General features: G+C 37.4%; 1 protein-coding gene across 2 annotated transcripts in view; it reads right to left on the bottom strand.

The window, feature by feature from the left end:
* LOC139981340 (lissencephaly-1 homolog) overlaps positions 1–22952 on the bottom strand; it is a 35623-nt gene that overhangs the window by 10862 nt on the left and 1809 nt on the right. For both annotated transcript variants that reach the window (XM_071993677.1, XM_071993678.1), the window contains exons 2-5: positions 12149–12358; positions 7975–8053; positions 6060–6341; positions 5354–5450 (exon numbers count right to left, since the gene is read on the bottom strand). In XM_071993677.1, the coding sequence (XP_071849778.1) occupies positions 5354–5450; positions 6060–6341; positions 7975–8053; positions 12149–12180 (490 nt within the window). In that variant the 5' untranslated portion in view covers positions 12181–12358. The remainder of the gene's footprint in view (positions 1–5353; positions 5451–6059; positions 6342–7974; positions 8054–12148; positions 12359–22952) is intronic.

The following is a 22952-nucleotide window of genomic DNA, read 5'->3' as shown; positions in this document are numbered from 1 at the left end:
CTGTCAAAACCATTGAAACACTTCAAGGATACTGTATGCACAATAACTCAAACAAGAGGAAGTCAACTTCCCTCTGGTTTCAAAAACTCCACAGAGGATGTAATACCAGACATGATTCAGAAGATTAACATCATGTTTATTAAAACAAAAACGTGCACGTGTCAGGCTTCTGAATTGCAGACACAGAAAGAGGATTGCAGTGAGCTAACAGAGGGACATTGGGGGCTAAGAGTAAGGATGTTACCAGTTTTTACGCTAGGTAGATCAGATTGCATATATGTGTAGGAGACATACATAAGAAAGGAATGGAGTAATTATTAAAAATTTACAAAATTAAATGAATGAAATTACGACAGAAATTACAAAATTTTACTACTGTATATATCACTGTTAATTTCATACAGAGCCAGCAACATGTTCAGTTTATTTCTGTATTGTTGGAAAGACAGAAAGGTGCTAACTATGCTCAGAAAATGGTCACATGATTGAGAATCAGTCATCAATACCCAGACTTCTGTTTTCCAAGCTTTAACTCGCTTTATCTTGTTACTTGGGAGATCTTTTTCATGACGATGAGTGAATGTAAATGTATTATTTAAACAATAACCAACAAATAGAATGCACAAGAGGTCTTAGATTGATCCCCTAGTACTGACAATTTCAGCTCCACTCACTGGTGACCTTCACAAGGCAAACCAATGACAGAATCTATGGTACCATGTTAGTATAAATATTTAAACTGTACAACAACAGCCTACCTTTTGATGCTCACAGATGCACAGGATATTATACATGCATCTGTGATTTTCTGTTTCAGTTAAATAATGAAACCAGATTAAACAGTGAAGAATGAATATAACTGGGTTACATGTATGTCAGGGGATGTGTTAGTTCAAGTAAAACTGATATACATTTCATTTCATCAATTTATTTGTTTTATCACACCATTCAGGTGATAATAATAAGCACATATAAATTAACAAAAATAAAACGACTTGTGAAAGGAAGTGCTCTAGAAAACCTTTATGGCTTAAAACGAGTAGAGCACCCCCTATAATTAACATAGTAAAGATAGCAAGCATACTGTAAGTACATCCAAACAGCATCCATCATTATACTTGTTTTATTTATCAGTGAATCTAATGTGCCTTGGCACTAGTGTGATAGATGGGTGATGACAGAATGCCTCTTTTTAATGGATAGTATGAATAATTGATCAGTCAACCCACAACAACTCTATATGTTTGTTGAAAGGTCAAAGGGGTCAAGAGCACTTGAAAAAACATTGGCAATAATATAAAAACACTTGAAGATATCCTGTCATTTTAAGCCTACTCATAACTCAAAAACTTGTAATCCTACAAAAATGACGATCTAGACTACCCTTCATTCTAGCGGACTGAAAACACTTCAATTTAGTACTTATCTTAGGAGCCCTGAACGAAGCAATACCTACTAAGTCAATAGGAAAATAATAGTGTTTGCACGGGTTATCCGGGTACCCGGGTACCCGCCCGAGGTGATACTACCCGGTTCCTAATTTATTACCCGAATCCTAAGCAAAGTGTGATTTAAAAAAAAAAAATGGCAAACCGACGGTTAGGCAGATTTCCCATTGACTTAGTGTGGTGTTAGGCTACCATGTGTTTGAAGATAACAGCAATAACGAAAGCTTTCCATAGATATCTTATAACTGCGTCACAATTTCAGCTAATAAACAGATGGCTAGGCTAGAATACTCCCATTGACTTAGTGTGGTGTTAGGCAACCATGTGGTCGAACGTAACAGCAATAACGAAAGTATTCCATGGATGTCTTATATAACTACGTCACATCTCCAGAAAATAAGCAGATGGTTAGGCTTACTGTAGCTAGATTTCTCATTGACTTAGTGTGGTGTTAGGCTACCATGTGGAAGAAATTATTATTTATTCATTCGTTTATTTCAAAGAAGGAAAGGCTGACAAGGAATTTTACGCGATGTTTATGGATTATAGACGGGATAACTAAAAAATAGTAATCGCTAGTGGCTTTTTACTAATCGTTTATTCCAAATGCGATCAAATTGCGCGAATCGCGCAATCTCGCGGCTAATGAGAACCATGGGCCTGCATAATAGATAGTAGTAGTATTAAAAACTGTTTAAGAGCTAAATTGGTTATTTATATGGTTTGATCCAATAAACGTGCACGAGCTAGCATAAGCAGCGGCGGCAGTGCGATGTTAGTAGTAATGCTAATTATAATTAAATAATTTATTTATTAACAAGTTAATGAAAGAAACAGAAGCAAATAAAAATTATTGAGGGAGGTTTAATACCTTATCTTACACCTATGTATTTGAACATGAAAACATTGTCAGTAGAGAATATAATTCATTTGTTACAGCATCCAATATGTAATTACTTGAAAATCGTAATACACAAGGGTAAACAAATTTTTTCCGGGTACAGCCCGGATACCCGACGGGTAACGGCCCTCGGGTACCCGGTTCCCGATTTTTGGACCCGTGTAAACACTAGAAAATAAGCTCTTGTCTAGTGAAAGCCTAAAGTGCCAACATCAACAGACATTATTTAATACCTATAGTACATCACCAGCAGTATTCAACAGACAATAATCCAAACAGTCAACAACAAAAACAAATATGAACACTGAACAAATGGAAGATTGCACATGAATGCTTCAATGGGCTAACTACGTAGCCCCAGGCTTTCAAATTAAGAGGAAAGTCCTAGAGGAAAATTGAGGTTTGACTGAATTTAGGGGAACATATTCTCAGCAGCCTGATGAATTTTGCATTCAATAACTATGTACAGTTTCTTTGAGATTACAACAATCAAGTTGACACCTTTTGTACCCAAAATGAACTTGAAGCAAACAGGTGTGATGTCATAACAGCCCAATGACAAATTTCTGTGCTGTTTTTCTATAAAAAGTTTCATCTCATTCCCTAACTCCAGAAATGGGATGTATATATTTGTTGGCATATTGTTAACATTACATCGCCTCAAGTGGCTAAAAGTTGGAACATCCAATCCAATCCAAGGTCAAAACAATAAAGTGATAACGTAAAACAAAACATTTGCGGCCAGTGTCCAGCAATGACATCACACCTAGGGATGCACCGGATATCCGGTCCGGCCGGACTATCCGGCCGGATAGTGAGAAATTATCCGGTTCCGGTTCTGGCCGGATATTTTTCAAAATCCGGCCGGATCTTTTTCAAAATCTGGCCTGAATCATCCCTTAAAAAGTTGGTATTAACTTAAATCAATGTAAACTATTTCCAAAAATTAATAAAAACATTCAAAGTAAGGAAAAATTAGATTTAACATGTTTAATTTAATTTTCTGATGGTCTGACCCACTGTTTCTAAAGATCAACCAAAACAATACAACTACTGTAATTATATGAAGCTATATACAACAAATACAGTTTGCAGTGAAATCATTTCTTGCAGCCTTCATCAGTTTAATATTGTAGTTATTTTATTAAAGAATGTAGATTACACCACTTCAAGTCATATTTAATCTCATAAATGGGGTCTTAATTTCACCTTCTTTATAATATGCATATACCTCACCTAAGATTTGCTCGTTTCATACTTCTTATTAATGATTTTCTTTTGTGTAATGAAAAAATCCGGTTCCGGCCGGCTTTTATATGGCCGGATTTCACGTACTATCCGGCAAAATCCGGTTCCGGCCGGATCCAAAAATTTGGATCCGGTGCATCCCTAATCACACCTGTTTGCTTCAATGTTCACTTTTAAATGTCAAAATCTATGACAATTTCAATTCAATTATTCAAATTCAATTATCAATATCTTGAGAATTGCCATGTTGGCATCGGATGCAAATTTCACTGGGATGCTTTCAATGTACTGTATGTGAATTCCTCTTTTAACCGCACAAAAATAATTTTCTTCTGGACTATCCTTTTTGCAATGGTTCATTTAAGCAATAAGTTTAGATCCCTGAAGGCTGTTGTCAAATAGCAACATACCACACAGGTGTTTGCTACATAGACAAGTTAATGCATAGCAGTGCAACATAAATGGTATTTAATGGGACTGTGATTGTGTATCTTTGCATATATTCGTTGATATTGGCAATTAACTTCACTGAGCAGTTTGGCAGGAAACATGTCACTTGAAATGTGACAATGAGGTTAAGCCAGTATAATGTCACAGCTAGACAGTCAGTGACTCATTTCCTTAATCTTTTCTCACAAAACCTAAAAAAAACAAACCAACCAGTCATGACAACAAGGAACTCAATTTTCACTGATATTCAAGAAGGTTTTATTCCCACATCTCAATAATCCAGTGAAACAGAGACATAGACACCTGAACAGCTTCTCGGTGTAGAAAACATTATTAACATCACTGAAATGTCCGTAACTCAAGCACATCATGCATTACAGCACTGCAGTCTAATCCAATTAACATCAACGAAAGGAGTAGATGTGAACATTCCATGAAAAAGAAATTATTCAAAGCCTCTCTCATTAAATATCAAAATTGATACCCAGCTAATGCAGGGGGGGGGGGTTACCCTACAACACATTGATGATTCAAAAGCTACCGGCTAGAGGTGAATACGATGGACTAACTTAATCAAACAGCTCAGACTTTCTCAAATAATCTGGTTCTTTAGAACAACTCCCACAGATAAAGGCAGACAGTCCTTGCATTGGAAAAATGGATAAAAGACAAAATTAATGATAGGCAGGAATATCTCTGCTTTCTTTGCTTTAACAATTACTAATTCTCCATTGTGTTGTTCCTCTGCCGGAAATGATACCAACGACCAGTGCGGCAAAGGCCTGTTCTTTGCACCTCTCCCACTTCCTTTGACCCATTCCTAACCCTTTGTCTCCCCCCACCAAAGAGAAGATATGAAATCATGACTCAATTCAAGATAACTGATTGTAGAACAACAGGTTTCATTATTCTCTTTCAAATGAAATTTTAGCTCCTTTTAAATTAAGAGACCTATTCATAGCTACATATCAGATATCAAAACAGGCTACTTAGAAAAATAAACAATCTTTCAAAATCTACCTTTAACACTACTACCAGCTTGTCAAAGAGGAACTAAATATAATGCACACATGAGTGAAACCATAGCTATGACACTGTGAACAATGGATAGCGTTACACTTTTACAAGATTTCTTTTTTAAATGAATAGGAAATGTCCGTCCCTAAACGCATCCTGTCTTATGGTTGTACGGCCAATTCATTCAAGCCTCACGCAGAGTTATGGAAAAAAAATAATTCAAGGAAATGAATAATGCCACATGAGACGATATAATAGTTTTGTGATGGTTGTCAATGTATAAACTCACCTAGGTACTTTCCTGTGTGATCAAATGATATATCTTGCACTGAATTTGTATGGCCTTTGAGTGTGCGTTCAAAATCTCCAGTTTCATAATCCCAGACCTATTGCGTGAAGGGAAGAGGATAAAGAAAATGAAATGAAATGTGAGAATACAAAACAAAGTCATTAACACTATAAGCCCTAGATGTTAGAGTCAATCGTGTAATGTTGTGTCTGAACATTAAATGTGATGATCTGTAAGTTTACAATTTGACAGGGAGTGGGTAAATGTCAAAATGTCTGAGAGCATATAATTGTAAGCTACAGTATCGTTATCTTGCAGTTTAACATGGCAGAGGAGAGTTTACTGACACCATACGTCTGTGTTAACTACGCTAAGCAGTGTAGTTTAACATGGCAGACTTGAAAAACTTATTTATATAATTGTACCTCTCAACAAACTGCTTATCTGAGTATTGTAAAAAGCCTGTAATTTACTTCCAGCATGTGGATTATAGTAAGTGCTTAAGATCTTCTTCAGTAAACATAACTATGAGCACAATTAGACTAGTTTCGTTGACAGTAATCATCACAGCGCCATTTATCCACAGCTGTGACATTAGATCATATAACCATGTTGGTGGGTGTACACTGGTAAAAAGGTCACCGACATATAGAATGATATATATATGCATGCAATAGTCTTATGAAGGTAGGGACAAGCAACGTACCTTAATGGTGGCATCTTCTGACGATGACACCATTACACTGTAAGTCGGATGAAACGCTACTCTAGTAATGGTACCACGATGGCCGCTCAGACAATACTTCTGAGGTGGCCTTGGTATCCATTCTTTAGCTGATCGTTTCTCTCGGGTCGGTACTCCAGTTTGATATTCTCTTTCTGTTTCATTGAGTTTTGATTCTAAGTCCATCACCTTCTTTTGTAATCTGATAACCGACGTCCATTTCTTCTCCAACAATCCCGCGTGTTTCTTTTCTAGATCTCCATCCTGCAAGTAATTATGAATACATTATATCTAATCTTACCAACATCGAAATAAATAAAGAAACAGAAAGCCAAGAGGCTTGGTGACTCCTTGCTACAACCGTTGGTGTTAGAGTTACAGTGTGTTTGCAAGCCAAGGTGTCATACACACTCACACACACCATCGCATAGATTCCTCACTACACATAGATATTTTACCTTCCCCCACCCCCCACCCTGCCTCCCGAGTCACATCAGGGTCAAATCCAACTTCCTCTTTCTTTCAAATCTACCATTCTGTAGGCTTGTAACTGTGATTCCAGTCTAATTTTTATCTGCTATAACCTAATATGTTGAAAGGAGAGAGGTGAGAGATTAGTGAAGTAAATTTAACTCTAAATAACAAAAAGGTTATTCTAACTTATTCCCAAACTCCACCACACATGTGCATGAGTGTCAAGTCAATATCTTCTACAGTGATGGCTCACAGTGTGATATCGGTACACAGTTGTAAAGCAAATCTGGATGCAATGCTACGCTACATCGCAATCATGCTACTGCAGGTAACAAATTAAGCTCTCACATTATGTATATATAGCTGTTGCCTGGTTGACCGTTTTGGCTTCCCATAAAGCACTGATGATGATGCAATCTTGTATACAAAACCTTCTACCCATATGTACATTTGGGCAGAAACTTGCCCTATGATTAAGCCGCATATTTTTATAGCAGACCGATTATCCCCGACAGTGATAGAGGGCCAGCGACAACTTAAACGGACCGTTTCTACTTCAGTACAACCTCTAGCCTTAACAGTAATAATTAACTACCATGGAGCTCATCCAAGATCCAACCATACATACGTCCAACAGTAGTTTTGTTTAAGTTTATTTGTGTTCAAATAATCTAACTTGTCTCTTTCTTCATCAAGATTTAATTTTTTTTCATATAAATTGATACATCCATACACACCTAGTGTTATATTGACCATGATATTATCTCTTCACCTATATTTTTTCTTGTCATCCCACTGTGTTTTGCTGGTCTGTAAATGTCATGAGCAAATCATGCTGTACAGTAGGTACTGTACCTCTGGAGATCAACATCGGTCGATTCGCCTAACAAAATATGCAAGTGCAACCAGCATGCATCGCTGAGCACGGACTAAGTGAAGTGTACCACCTCCATGACACAGCCTTCTCATTAGTACTGATGTAGCACCTCATAACAGACAGAGAGACAGATATGGGCAACTACACACAGTCTAATCAACACTGAAAAGTGTGACAGAGGTTTAATATTGCACTCTCTGAGACGTACAGTAGCTGATAAGCACATAACGTCTTCCTCCTAGTCACTGTGTGTACAGTTTATCACAGTTGTACATCTCTCAAAATGTAGGTCTCCCTTATTAAATACAAATCAATCCAGGACCAGCGCACAGCTGTACAACAGAGAAAAGCTCTCTGTCACTTCCTCCCGAGAAGGAAATCCAATTTTTTTTCTTTCCCCTTTACTTTTTTAACCCCAAGCAATTTCTTTGGATGCGTGTACTTTCCAAGTGGAGCTTGAAAACATTTGCTCTCTGAGACAGGGAACTAAAAGAAACAGGTTAAATCCATGGGACATTACTTTGACTTTACTTTGGGAGGACTTACTATTTTAGCTTCTTTGGTGAACTCTTCGAGGGAATTTTCAAATCCATTTGAACGGAGGTAGTCTGCTATAGCTTTATTTCTGTAAGAGAAGACAGCGATAGACAAAGGAATTTAAGAGAAAATAATATTGAATGCATTGAGTGAAGGTGTGACCACTCTCCAACTAAATACATATGCCATGAAGTTTACAGTGGCTGAATGCAATTTACAAAAATATACAAGCAAAGAAATAAATTACGAACTACTCAATTTAAGGTGATGTTAAACCGTTGAACATGTAATTATGTAAAATCAATGCCTTTGTTTCCAATGTGTAATTCAAACAAAGACTCCTCCAGAGACTTTAAATGATATGTTCAGGAAATCCTGAATTATCTTTGTTGGTTTTGACCAGTTTACACTTTTAACAACCTTGTGGCTTCCATTCAAGCAACAGGACTAATACAAAGCATACACACTAATATCTATTCTTTGTTGTTGTTATCATTATAACTGCTCAGTAAACTAAACCTGTGGATATAATTACTGAAACACTCATCTTCAAAATATGTGATTTCTATTCTCTGAAAAACAAAGCTGTAACTGGGAATTGACATAAGACATTGTTACTGTAGGTACAAGTACAATAATTAGCTATACTTATACAGTAGTATAGAACTGCCATACACTTCTACAGCAGGTACAAATAGGAAGTATGCAGTAATAAGTTAATAACATATTGAATATCAGACATTAAACAAAGGAAGCAATTAGCTGGTCATTGAAAATGAAACCTTCACGATACAAATGTGTTTGTATATCATTTATTTTTAACTCCATTAAGACTTTACTCTAGCTAACGCACATGGGAGATAGAACCATCACTTTAAATCTAATTTCATTCACAGTAAATTCTCCAATTGTTCATTACCTTTGCACCAGCTGCAAATTGAACATTATTGTGTTGTCCTACTACTGTATGCATCCCTGCCTCCCCTCCACCTCCCCCTCACCCCTCCACCTCCCCTTCCCCATAATTTACAGGACTGAGCAAATGGCAAACATCTGAGAATAGATTATAAATCAATTGAAACTAATTCAAGTAAGAGCCAACTAAATTCCTTTCAAGGATTTCCTGAAACTGTTAGCAAATTACAGAATGTAATCCACATGAAATGACATATGTTGTGTATGGATTTACTTTACAAGTATATATTCATGCCTACAGCACTAATTAAGTACTAGAACACTGCACAAGTCTTAATTTATGTACTGTGCACAGTACTGCAAGCATGTGAAAATTACACTACACTCTGCTAATATAACTGTACATGTTTTTAAGCTTCACTTGTCACATCTTTGTTTACACTATCATCAATTTCCTGTTTCTATCATAATAATTAGTTCACAATGAAATCAAAGGCAACTTCAGATAATGTAGTGCAGTTTATTTAAGAACTTTATGACTAATGTTTAATGTTCATAACAATATAAATTTCTTCCTGGAATTAGCCTTGTATATATCATAGCAATGAAACATAGTTTGTACAGCATACTATAACAGTACTACAGTATGATCCTGGACTAATTATGCCCAACACTGTAATACCATCCATCCACCCTCCAATATATCCACCCATACAATAAATGCCATACAATTGTGCATAGCAACTACCTTACAGTCACTTGAGCACTCAAAAACTTGCTGCCAGAAATAGAACAGAGACAGAGGAACATATGCTAGTTACTAAGACGTAGGAGCGCTGCAAATCAGCTGATCAGCTGACGTGGCAGCAAGACCATCTTCGTCATCATCATGAATAATCTACTCCTGAGGATGAAGACTATACCCTCCGACCGTCTCATAAACTCTGCGCCGGTGAAATTTACTGACTCCGAGTACGGAGGAATGAATCGTAATGTTCAGCTGACTTTGGCAATAACTCTAGAAGAGGTGTTGTACTTGCAATGTGGATAGCGAATATTACATGAGAAATCCATGTATCGAAGATCAACCGTGCTCAAGTACTGAACATCTAGAGTGAATATTAATTACAGATAATGTGCATTCAGTTAAATATTGGATGTTGTACATATAATTAACAGAGCTTTTTGCATCATTTCTAAACATTTTTATCCTGCCTACCAAGTCAAAGTAATACTGCTTTTTGAGCAGAGTATACCACACATCCTAGATAATTTCACTAATTGTAACTAAGTACTTCAGTTAATGAACATTTAATGACGGCATCTGATAATTTGGTTGTCCAAACACACTTTAGGACTTAAACATATATATTTAAACATATGAGAAAACAAACAGTGAATTTTAGGAACTTTTTCAAGACTATTCAAGATTCAAAATGTCTACACAGCTGTTAAGGAAGTACTTATTGCTATTTAATGTACGTGACAAACTGTTCCAACCAAACAATGTTAATTATATCATCTTGTGCTGTAAAACATTAAATTTAACAAATTTACATATTTAGTTTATCACAGCCATACACTGATACACACAGTAAGTTTTAGTCTGTCTTATCTCTGAATTATAAATTAAATGTAATTTGTACAACATATACAGATTGTTTAAATTATAATGATCTTAAAGTGTAGCATGGGAGAGAAGTACAAAGCATTCAGTGCTAATATTTACTCAAATTTACAGATGTGCTAAGAGGTCAACAGGACAAATGTTAATAGTTAACTGTTATGTTTTACAACCCTTGAACACATTTAATGCACATTTACAGTACCTATAGTCTGTACATACTTCATACAGATGTTTAATCACAATGATTAATTCAATGGGTGCAAGATCTTCAATAACTACTGTAAGTTGTGACATCACTGTCAAAAGCTCACCCACATATTGTAATGTCAAGTAGATTATCTTTCAAATGCAGTCTACAGTAGATGTATTAAAATATATATACATCCAACTATGCAGTGTTTTAGACAGGACAGTATACAGAGATGTATTAACATAATTATGCAGTGCTTTCGACAGGGCAGTCTACAGTACTTAGATGTATTAACATGTACATCCAACTATGCAGTGTTTTATACATCTGAGCGTTTTTAAAGTTACTTTTCATTTTGTTCAACAGAGGCAGTCAAAACACTTCAAATGGATATTTTTATGTCAGCAATTGTCTACAGAAATAATTCACAACAACACCCACATAGATAAATAGAAAGCAATACTTTCTACAACAATTAGGAAACTGCAGAAATAAATGTGCAGTCCAGTAACCATTTACACAGGCTGTAGCCTAACTGAGGGAGGTTCATTTAGTACAGTACTGTACCATACACTAAGTCACATATAATTGACTGTACACAGAACTGACACACAGTTTGCATTGCATGACAATGTCACACAGTGCACACTGTGCTGTATGCAAGAACGACACAGCTCTCTGCCTGTAATCCTCTACAGTATATATGATTAATAATGAGGGGAGGTTGTAGGGCTTGTTAATAAACAACACTGGAACGACACTGATACAGGAGGGTATGAGTAGTTGATTATTACAGTATAATATCATATATAGATTTAAACGAAAGTGTTAAAACAAGGAAATGCAAAGTGGATTTCTGGGAAATTTTAATTATATTAAGATAGTAATTAATGAAAGTTTGACACAATTAATTAAAACAAAACCCCCCAAAAAGTAGGAAAAGAACACATCCAAAGATTCGTTTACATGACAAAGTCATTTCACATGTTTATAACTTTGTTCGGTTTCTTCCGTCGTATGCAATGACAAACAGCTTCCTGATGTTGATTTTATTCTAACAAACACATTGTGCCATTTTCTGAATTTGAAGGGAATATCTGAATATCTTTTATCTGCATGCATGCACCATACCGACAAGTGATCTGGGGTTCATTACCAATCTTGATTAAACAGTTATTGATTATCAATGAAAACAGATGATGACTCAGAAACTCTAAATAATTGGGATGTCAGAATGGCCTTAACCAAACAGAACAATCAATAATTTTGACTTTTCAATTCATTTTAATGGTAACATTGCAACTCACACATCAACAAGTTCAAACTATTCTAAATTAGTAATTGTTCTTTTCAAAACAAGGTTATTAATATTATTATCAATCATCATTGCTAAATGCCCCATTGAATGATTTATTTGTTACATTCTCATATTGTTACATTCTTATACTTACAATTCTTCTTTCTGCCTTTGTGAAAGCACCATGTTGCTTCCTTTGTGCAGTTAAACGTATAATTATCAAGATGTTGGTAAAATTTGTTAGTATTTCTGCTAGTCACAACTCTCGTTTGGGTTTGATTACTGAATATTCAATCATAAACTCATGGTCAGTCTGGGATACCTCTTGAATCCTGGCTGAAAATTCTTACTTCATCCTGACTTCCTGCAAGGAGAAACGTAAACAAATATGTCATGCATGAATTTGAAGTAAATAGTAGAATTTTGACATTTATCAAGTTAACTGCTCGTTGACAGAACAAAGAGTAAAATCAACAGTCCTCTCATTTTCTTCATTATCGTCCATTTTGTGAGTCTCTCTTTCGTAAAATTCCACCAGAATTTGGGTGAGAGCTGATTTGGTGCATGTGATGTCTTCATACTATACATTGTATACAGTAGAATGGAGACCGTTCAACTATTAAACTATAAATAGACATACTTTGGTGGAAATAAAGGAGAATGTATTGTTAAGTACAGTTGTTCAAATGTAAGTTTGAAGCCAAGAAAGTAATGCAGAAGAATAGCCATGTACATATCCTAACAAATCATACAGTCTAAAACTAAGCCAATCAACCTTTCCTGGATTCAATTTTTCATTTTTTTCAGTGTTCAGAAAACAAGCAAGGCAAGTGGTCATAATATGTTTTTAAACAAAATATTAATGGCTTCTAACAAAACAATCAAACCAGTGATTGGAATCAAAATATCAGCCTTATAAAAACAAGGTCTGTAGACCATTATCAAGGATTGGTCTCTGTTCATTTAACTTCCTTCTATATACAGTAGGTCTGGACGTACAGATCATTTGCACTGTATCTACTGTACAGTACAGCACTAGCTATCCCTGCCTGCTAAATATCAACATTTTACACTTGTCGAACAAGTACATCATGTTTGACCAATAAGCCTCAAAAACAACACCACTTCAAACTAAGTCACCAACATAAAGAACCTCAACTCTCAGAAGTTGGCTTATTATCTACAATCCTGTTTAAATTGATTCCTTGTATTGCTTTAACACTGTTAGGGTTTAGTCACACATATCAGGCCTTTATCCTATTATGTTTGGAATCTGAATTACTATAGGCCTGCAACAAGCTCTATGTGTATGTATGAGTCAGTCTTTTTATAAAAAGAAATGGAATAAAGAATTTACCAAATTACTAGCTAGCAGGAACCTCAAAAGGATATATAACTCAATTTAGTAGAACTATAACATAAGAATCTAAGTTTCTGCCTAAAGCCATCAATGCATTTGAACAACCACCCCACAGCCATGACTGCGAGCAATAAATAACAGCTGTTTGAACCGAAACTTGTAAAATATCCCCACTCGCTTCCATTCAGCCACAGATAAACCAAGCTCAGAAAATAACTTAGTAGTATTTATGTGTGCTTTTGTAGTATTTCTCTTTCTTTTAGTGCCCTTGGTGGTTAATAGCTATACAAAGTCCAACACTGATCTCTATATATTATCCTACTATACACATCCATACTACTGCACCTACACAGATGCCTACAACACTCATTGATCCTCTTGTGGCTGCTTATTTACTACAGTATAGAATCCACTCAAAAGAGTTGCTTTTATAGCTGCAATTGAATGTTTTGTAGTAGATCAACTTTCTATCTTTGTGTACAACAACTACACCTGGTTTACAGTAGCATATAAAAGATTAGAACTTCTCTTGTGCTGTGCCACTAGCATTATTAATCGTAACAACAGTCCATTGAAGTATCTGTAGTTTGGAATGTCCAACACTGGCTACCTGTTCAACCCTCCAGCTCCCCAGATTATTATGTTTTTTTCTTCTTTATGTCAACTATATCATCAATGATTTTCAGTGTCCATTCAGTCTGTCAGCAATGCAGCCATAATTTTCCTTTTCCAGACACTAGTTAATAAGTACTGGTAAAAGTCTCCTCTATGCCCACACATATCATTAATAAATTAAAGATCAGCTTTGACATTTAGCAGAAGCTCAGGGAATGATTTATCCAGTATTTAACAGAAGCTCAGGAAATGATTTATCCAGTATTTAACAGAAGCTCAGGGAATGATTTATCCAGTATTTAACAGAAGCTCAGGGTATGATTTATCCAGTATCGCATAGCAAAATGCTATTGTAAAATGGTCAAGTTGTCAAGATCTACTGCAGTTTTCTACAAATGAACTACGTATTATTCGATGGGAGAATAAAATCAGACCCTTTGAAAATACTACACAAAATTTGAACACTAAATTATTCCTGGAAGCTTTTAAACACTTCACAAAATTTTAAAACAGCCAAAATACATTTAACTTCAAGACAGTCCTACTCCCAGAAAGTATCTGTTCTGGCAAGAGCAACCCCTTAGTATATTTATGTAGATTCAGAGACAATGCTGCAAGAAAAAGATAGCTTCCTGATACTTATGCAAACTGGATGTTTCTGAAAACAACCAAGCATACAACTTGACAATGTTAACTTCATAGCAAAGTACTGAACAAGGAATGCTTTACTGTAGCTCAACAGACTATGTACATGATTCCATGTTGCTTGATCTAGATGATCAACAAGAACAACGTAACACTTTAACACATAATTTATACACTAACACATAATTTATACTTTGACACATAATTTATATACTGTACACTAACACATAATTTATATACACTAACACATAATTTATATACACTAACACATAATTTATACTTTAACACATAATTTATACTTTAACACATAATTTATACTTTAACACATAATTTATACTTTAACACATAATTTAAACACTAACACATAATTTATACTTTAACACATAATTTATACTTTAACACATAATTTATACTTTAACACATAATTTATACACTAACACATACTGTAATTAATACTTTTAACACGTAATTTATACTTTAACACATAATTTATACACTAACACAGTAATTAGTCAAATGCGACAGCTCCTTTGACACACTTCTGTGACTCTTATTAATAAGCAATCGACTACTCTTCATTACACATAATATCCTCTACCTTGAATTAATTGTGAGTTGTGACCTGTTTGGCAATACTCATTCCCCCATTGTGTGAAGTATATGATATCATGAATGCATGAGCATTGACAATCAATAACACCACGACTCATTGGACACCATCTTCAAATCCCTCAAAGGAGCATGATACCTCTACACAGTAGAATGCTGATACAAATACTATGGGATTCAAGGAGTGGATTTAGTCCCTAAACTCAATGCAGAGCTGCATATCATGTACTATGGGATTCAAGGGATGGTTTCGTGCAATGCCTTAACTCAATGCAGAGCTGCATATAATGTACTATGGGATTCAAGGAGTGGATTTAGTGCAAGTCCTTAACTCAATGCAGAGCTGCATATCATGTACTATGGGATTCAATGGATACTGTAGATTTTGTGCAATGCCTTAACTCAATGCAGAGCTGCATATCATGTACTATGGGATTCAAGGGATGGATTTAGTGCAATGGCTTAACTCAATGCAGAGCTGCTTATCATGTACTATGGAATTAAGGGGTGGATTTAGTGCAATGGCTTTACTCAATGCAGAGCTGCATATCATGTACTATGGGATTCAAGGAGTGGATTTAGTGCAATGCGTGAACTCAATGTGGAGCTGCATACATTGTATCCTAAACTTTTTACCATTTGAGACACTTTTCACTATGTAAAGCTATTTGTTTGTTTATCATTTCACTAACTGTGTATTTTTCTTGATATTACTGAGTTCCCATTCTGTTTCAGCCATCTACAGTAATAACCAGCCTAAAAACAGCTACATGACGATAAAAAATACTGTCTGGAACATAGTATACAAACAAGGCTGTTCCTTGACCTGTGTGTATGTCATCTGATGTGAAAGTATTGCAGGCCTAAGCTACATTGATATTTGTTTAAAATTTAACTGACTTCATTTCTTACTATACATGTTGTTCTGACCACAGAGCTATTTTGTTAATAGCTCCATGTTCTGACACACTGCAACCAACAACAATAGTAGGCTTTGTGCTTAGACATTGTCGTTAAATACCTCTTCCCTTACAAGTTGACTTTTCAGGCTTCTGTCCATACTTCTAAGGATCTTTTGCTTTTTGCTTTGTACTGTTAACTTCATGGAAACATCCCATGAAACCAGCTACTCCCTCAGTTTACTTACATAAGGAGTACAATACAATGGAATGCCAACTATTTCCTACAGTATGTGCATCAATGAGTAACAACACCAAGCATTACTGTCTGTTGTGAAAGCATTCCCTCATAGGTAAACAATGGCTGGAGTCTGATTTCTTGATTTGTTAAGAATTGCTAAGCTACTGTGGCCTGATGGTTAGTGGAATGGTTGAGTCAGATATGGAATCCAAAGACCTAACCTTGTAAGAACATTCCAAAATCCAAAACATATCCATTGCACTGGACATTTTAAAGAGCTGTTCATTGGGATGCATTATCTTTTAAGAACAGTCACCCAAGATCGAGCTACAGGTAATAGAGCACGAACATTTAACAACTTGATTCACTCTCCAACCCATTCCACTCTCAACCCCAATCCACTCTCAACACCATTCCACTATAAACCATAATCCACTCTCAACCCCATTCACACTCTCAAACCCATTCCACTCTCCACCCCATTCCACTCTCAGCCCCAATCCACTCTCAACCCCATTCCACACTCGAACCCATTCCACACTCAACCCGATTCCACTCTCCACCCCATTCCACACTCGACCCCATTCCACACTCGACCCCCTTCCACACTCGACCCCGTTCCACACTCGACCCCCTTCCACACTCGACCCCGTTCCACACTCGACCCCGTTCCACACTCGACCCCGTTCCACACTCGACCCCGTTCCACACTCGACCCCGTTCCACACTCGACCCCGTTCCACACTCGACCCCGTTCCACTCTCGACCCCGTTCCACTCTCGACCCCGTTCCACTCTCCATCCCATTCCACACTCAACATCATTCCACTCTCGACCCCATTCCACACTCGACCCCATTCCACTCTCGACCCCATTCCACTCTCGAACCCATTCCACTCTCGAACCCATTCCACTCTCGAACCCATTCCACTCTCGAACCCATTCCACACTCGAACCCATTCCACACTCGAACCCAATCCACTCTCCACCCCATTCCACTCTCGACCCCATTCCACACTCGACCCCATTCCACACTCGACCCCATTCCACACTCGACCCCATTTCACTCTCGACCCCATTCCACTCTCGACCCCAATCCACTCTCGACCCCAATCCACTCTCGACCCCAATCCACTCTCGACCCCATTCCACACTCGACCCCATTCCACTCTCGACCCCATTCCACTCTCCACCCCATTCCACACTCAACCCCATTCCACACTCAACCCCATTCCACACTCGAACCCCATTCCACACTCGAACCCCATTCCACTCGAACCCCGTTCCACACTCAAACCCCGTTCCACACTCAAACCCGTTCCACACTCAAACCCGTTCCACACTCAACCCCGTTCCACACTCAACCCCGTTCCACTCTCCACCCCGTTCCACTCTCCACCTCATTCCACACTCGAACCCATTCCACTCTCCAACCCATTCCACTCTCCACCCCATTCCACTCACGACCCCATTCCACTCACGACCCCATTCCACTCTCCACCCCATTCCACACTCAACCCCATTCCACACTCAACCCCATTCCACACTCAACCCCATTCCACACTCAACCCCATGCCACACTCAACCCCATTCCACACTCAACCCCATTCCACACTCAACCCCATTCCACACTCAACCCCGTTCCACACTCAACCCCGTTCCACTCCAACCCCGTTCCACACTCCAACCCTGTTCCACTCGCCACCCCGTTCACTCAACCCCATTCCACACTCAACCCTGTTCCACTCTCCACCCCATTCCACTTTCCACCCCATTCCACACTCGAACCCATTCCACTCTCCACCCTATTCCACTCTCCACCCCATTCCACACTCGAACCCATTCCACTCTCCACCCCATTCCACACTCGAACCCATTCCACTCTCCACCCTATTCCACTCTCCACCCTGTTCCACTCTCCACCCCATTCCACTCTCAACCCCATTCCACACTCAACCCCATTCCACACTCAACCCCATTCCACACTCAACCCCATTCCACTCTCAACCCCATTCCACACTCAAACAAATTCCACTCTCAACCCTATTCCACTCTCCACCCCATTCCACACTCAATCCCATTCCACTCTCCACCCCATTCCACACTCAAACCCATTCCACTCTCAACCCTATTCCACTCTCAACCCTATTCCACACTCAACCCCATTCCACTCTCAATCCCATTCCACTCTAAACCCCATTCCACTCTCAACCCCAATCCACTCTCCACCCAGTTCCACACTCAACCCCATTCCACTCTCAACCCCAATCCACTCTTAACCCCATTCCACATTTGAACCCATTCCACTCTCAACCCTATTCCACCCTCCACCCTATTCCACTCTCCATCCCATTCCACACTCAACCCCATTCCACACTCAACCCCATTCCACTCTCAACCCCATTCCACTCTCAACCCCATTCCACTCTCAAGTTCTCAACCCTATTCCACTCTCAACCCCAGTCCACTCTCAACCCTATTCCACTCTCAACCCCAGTCTTCTCTCAACCCTATTCCACTCTCAACCCCAGTCCACTCTAAAAAAATTCCAATTAAAGCATAATGATCAGCTTTAATCCAATAAATAATACCATATGAATATGTCATATATTTTCATGCTTTTACTTGAAAACTGATGAACTAAGAACTATGGAATTGATTCATTTCAAGTTCCTTCTTGGGGAATACTTGATACCTCAATTCTAGTCAGCCATTTTGAAAGTATACACCCTTAATAACACAAGTAATACATAGTGAGATCTAGATATGTACAGTATAATCTCATGGATTAGCTAATCTTTTGATGTGGAATTGTGAAGACAAACTCAGAGAATGATTTGTTCCTAATAATGAATAAAAATTCTTTATTTTCACTATAATTTCCATCATCCATGTAGGCCTACTGTACCAATTATGCAATCACTTGTTAGAGGTTCAGTTCCAACAGTCCATTGTGTTTTAAGTTTTCTGCTTACTAACACAGTACACAGTAGAGCAGGTTCCACTTTCTGCCCCAAGGACAAAATGAAACCTACTGTAGCTAAATATCTTACTAGATCTAACCTTGTTTTAGTTAATGTTAACCCTTAATGTGAACTTTCCTGTTCCAAACTATAAAAGCTTTGATAAGCATTATTGTTGCCAAGAATTGTCAACAGACTACCTTGATTGGCATGACACAGGTGAGATACCTTGTTATTAAACCCATATGTGAAGGCATATAAAATGGCAAATGATAACAGGGTACCAGTTTCCTGCTGAATCGAAACTATAAAATCCATTACTATTCATGTATTCTGTGGTCAATTGCACATATAGATGAGGCTGCTAGCATAAACAAAATTATACTACTGATGTAAATTACCTTATCATTGTTATCATTTCTAACATGTCACTAGTTACTTTAGCTGATGAAAATGTTTAGTTGTTGGCTTAGAAGTAATACATGTGTGAGCACAAACATTATTCCTCAGTGTACTGCAGTACATCAAACCCTTTCTTATTATTGCAAATGATTGCAAATGATATTGCTCTGTGCCATTGGTGCCTCTTATATTTAATCCAACAGTTTTAGTTCAAAGTGAATTTTGTGTACATTTTTGTTTTTGTTTACTGAAGAGTTCTGCTGAGTGTTCCCGCGAGGCTAATTTATAACAGCAACCTTCCCGAGCTGGGCCATGGGTGTCTGTGTGACACGAATACTATAAGTGTGCGAAAATAGCCATTGACATTGCCCTTGTCAGTGGATGGGGACATACTGTATCATTACTCGTTGGTATTGTGACTAAAATCGCGAGCACGCTCTCTGAACAATTTCCTTTTGTTTCTGAAACCTTTCTTGTGAAAGTTTACATTTTGTTTCTTACAGATGTACTTTTTCTTTTCCCTTCGTGTTTTTTTTAATTTTTCGTCCCGTTTTTTTTTTTCCTCAATTTATCTGGATTTCCCACGAGTATCGCGGATTTCCCGGAACCTGGTTTGGAAGGTTCGCAAGGTTTTCCAGCCCTGCTTAAGCCTAATGTTGCTAGGTACATACTGTAGTCTATGCAGACCTTCAGTCATATATATGGTACTGTAATATTAAACAACTGTTTGTTTTCCCCAGTGAACTGATTTATCCAGCAAGGCTGCATAAAGTACTTATATCCTAAAATTACTTCTTAAACTCAACACATGCAATGTTTTTCTTTCTTTCAAGAAAGCTACAGCACTTGCAATATCATATTTGCATTAGGCCTATCCAACCTGTTCTTTGCTGTGCACTAAAGGTAGCACCTCAGGATGTGTATGTACAGTACACAAATAAATCAACATAAATTATTGTTAAATGGTTGTATGTTCGATGTTTGTTTACTTGACCAAAAAAAATCACATGTTGCTTGATTCTTGCAAACTTGAAAAAATTATGTTTTGCTTGTATACTACATGGTGTGCACATGTACAGTAAAAGTAAAATAATATAGTTGATCAAGACTTTCTCAGGTGGGAATAGCAACAAATTTCACCCAATAAATTTACACTTAAAGGAATTGTCTGGTGGAAGATTTTGATACATTGTCCTTGTAGTTATTATTTTTCTCTTTCTAACCATGTAAAAATTGTCCCCATTCGACGTTTTCTTCTTGTAGAAATCTGGTTTTCAAATTCACCAGTTTCTCACCAAAAGTACCGTTTGTTCGAACGCTTCAATATGGTGATTGACGTAGTGCTTGCAGATAGGCAAAACAGGCGACTTGAAGTTAGCACTCCCAATTCCGCAGCAAATTAACTCACGTGTAAGCACATTGGATTGCCATTATATAACGTACATACTCGCGAATGTATATACTACGATGCTCAGTTGGTGTACTTGTATAGCGGTACACATAGTGCACTCACACTCAAACCACATTTCATTAACTGTTCTTCGAAATCGCTGAAATAAAATTCACGGATCAAATTAACAGTAAAAGGAAACTTGTAAAGTACTCGTTAAACCGAAAGATGAAACTTGGCGGAATCGATGTCATCGCAGAACTGTCCGATTGTAAACGTTACAGTAGCCTATACACGCGAACATTCTTCGCGCTGGAGCTGGATACCGCGATGTATAAACAACCAAGAGCCTGCTGTTAAAACTTATCTTGTGTTACACAAAGACCACGAAACCACCGATCTACTACATATATGGCGGCTTAAGGAGTTTTTTAAATCATATCTAATTTATAAGAAATTTCACCGGAAATTATTGAAGAAATTTACCGAATCGTTGTCAGAGCAGAATGTAGCACTGGGAAGCTTAGGCTTCGCAGAACTGTCCGATTGTCAACGTTTGAGTATAGCCTACATGCGAACATTTTTCGCGTTGGAGCTGGACAGCACGATGTATAGCCTGAACAACTCAGAGTCTGCTGTTAAAATTTACCTTGTGTTTCACAAAGACCACGGAACCACCGATCAAGTACATGGCGGCTTAAGGAGTTTTTGAAAACATATCTATATTTTAAGAAATTTCACCGGAAATTAAGGAAGAAATTTATCTGTATACAAACGCTGTTTTTGTGATTACCGTATAGGTACTGTGCGGAGGGTGGGTTATGACGCAATCTGCTATGGCAGAGCTGACGTCACGTATTGTACTGTTCAAAACATATTTGAAATGTCTATCTATAACGATTAAAAAATCGTTTCTCTGTCAAACGCAACATTAGCGTTCTCATACTTTGACAACATGTTTGGAAAATTATTTACTATTTTTTAAGGTAACTTCTTTGGGCCACCAGACAATCCTTTTAAACACATCAAGATAAAAGAAAATACCACCAAATGATGTAATCACAGAATACACATTTGAAGTTTTTCCTCACATGCATTATTTCAAATAAAAATGTATCAGAAAGTGGAGAAAGATGTTAGTGATTTTTACAAATGTCCAGCCCAGATTGTAATGGCTTATATAGGATTTTTTTTCAGTCGGTCCACTGTAGTGTTGGCAAATTTCACACAACCGGTAGTGTTGCAACATGAATCCCGGTATCGTAACTACAACTGGGATTTTCCTCAACTTTCATCTATGATTCAAAGCACTTAGTTACGAGACTGTCAATGTCATACATTCAATATGCATAGCCTAGGTTATGTACATACTCTTACACGCACGGTTGTAAAAAAAAAAAATAAAAAAAAATAACACGCTATATAAGGAAGGGCCTTTGTTTTTTAACATACACTTCCAAAAAGAAAAGCACAAACCTTGGAAAAAAGCAACCCACACCATCCTTCATTCATACTCGACATACGACACGTTCGCACATGGATTAAACTTGTAATCCGTACACAAACATAAATTGGGAGTTCCCCACTATTCCATGATATTGGAATATTAGGGTAACCCCTTCAAGTTCAAAAGTTCACAATGAAAAGTTTTTAACTATCAACAATTCACCACGTGTTTGGAACTTCAGATAATAAGAATGTAACATAGGGGCTACGTAAATACGGGATCATAAACTAAATACATAAGAATAGTACAGATTTATTTATATCGTTAATCGGCTGTTGTTTACTCCAGAAAATATACTTTCAAAACGTACAATATCAATCTTTCGAAC

This window comes from Apostichopus japonicus, chromosome 15 (assembly GCF_037975245.1).
Source record: "Apostichopus japonicus isolate 1M-3 chromosome 15, ASM3797524v1, whole genome shotgun sequence".
NCBI classification, from domain to species: Eukaryota; Metazoa; Echinodermata; class Holothuroidea; order Aspidochirotida; family Stichopodidae; genus Apostichopus; species Apostichopus japonicus.
This window is presented reverse-complemented; position numbering and strand designations above follow the sequence as displayed.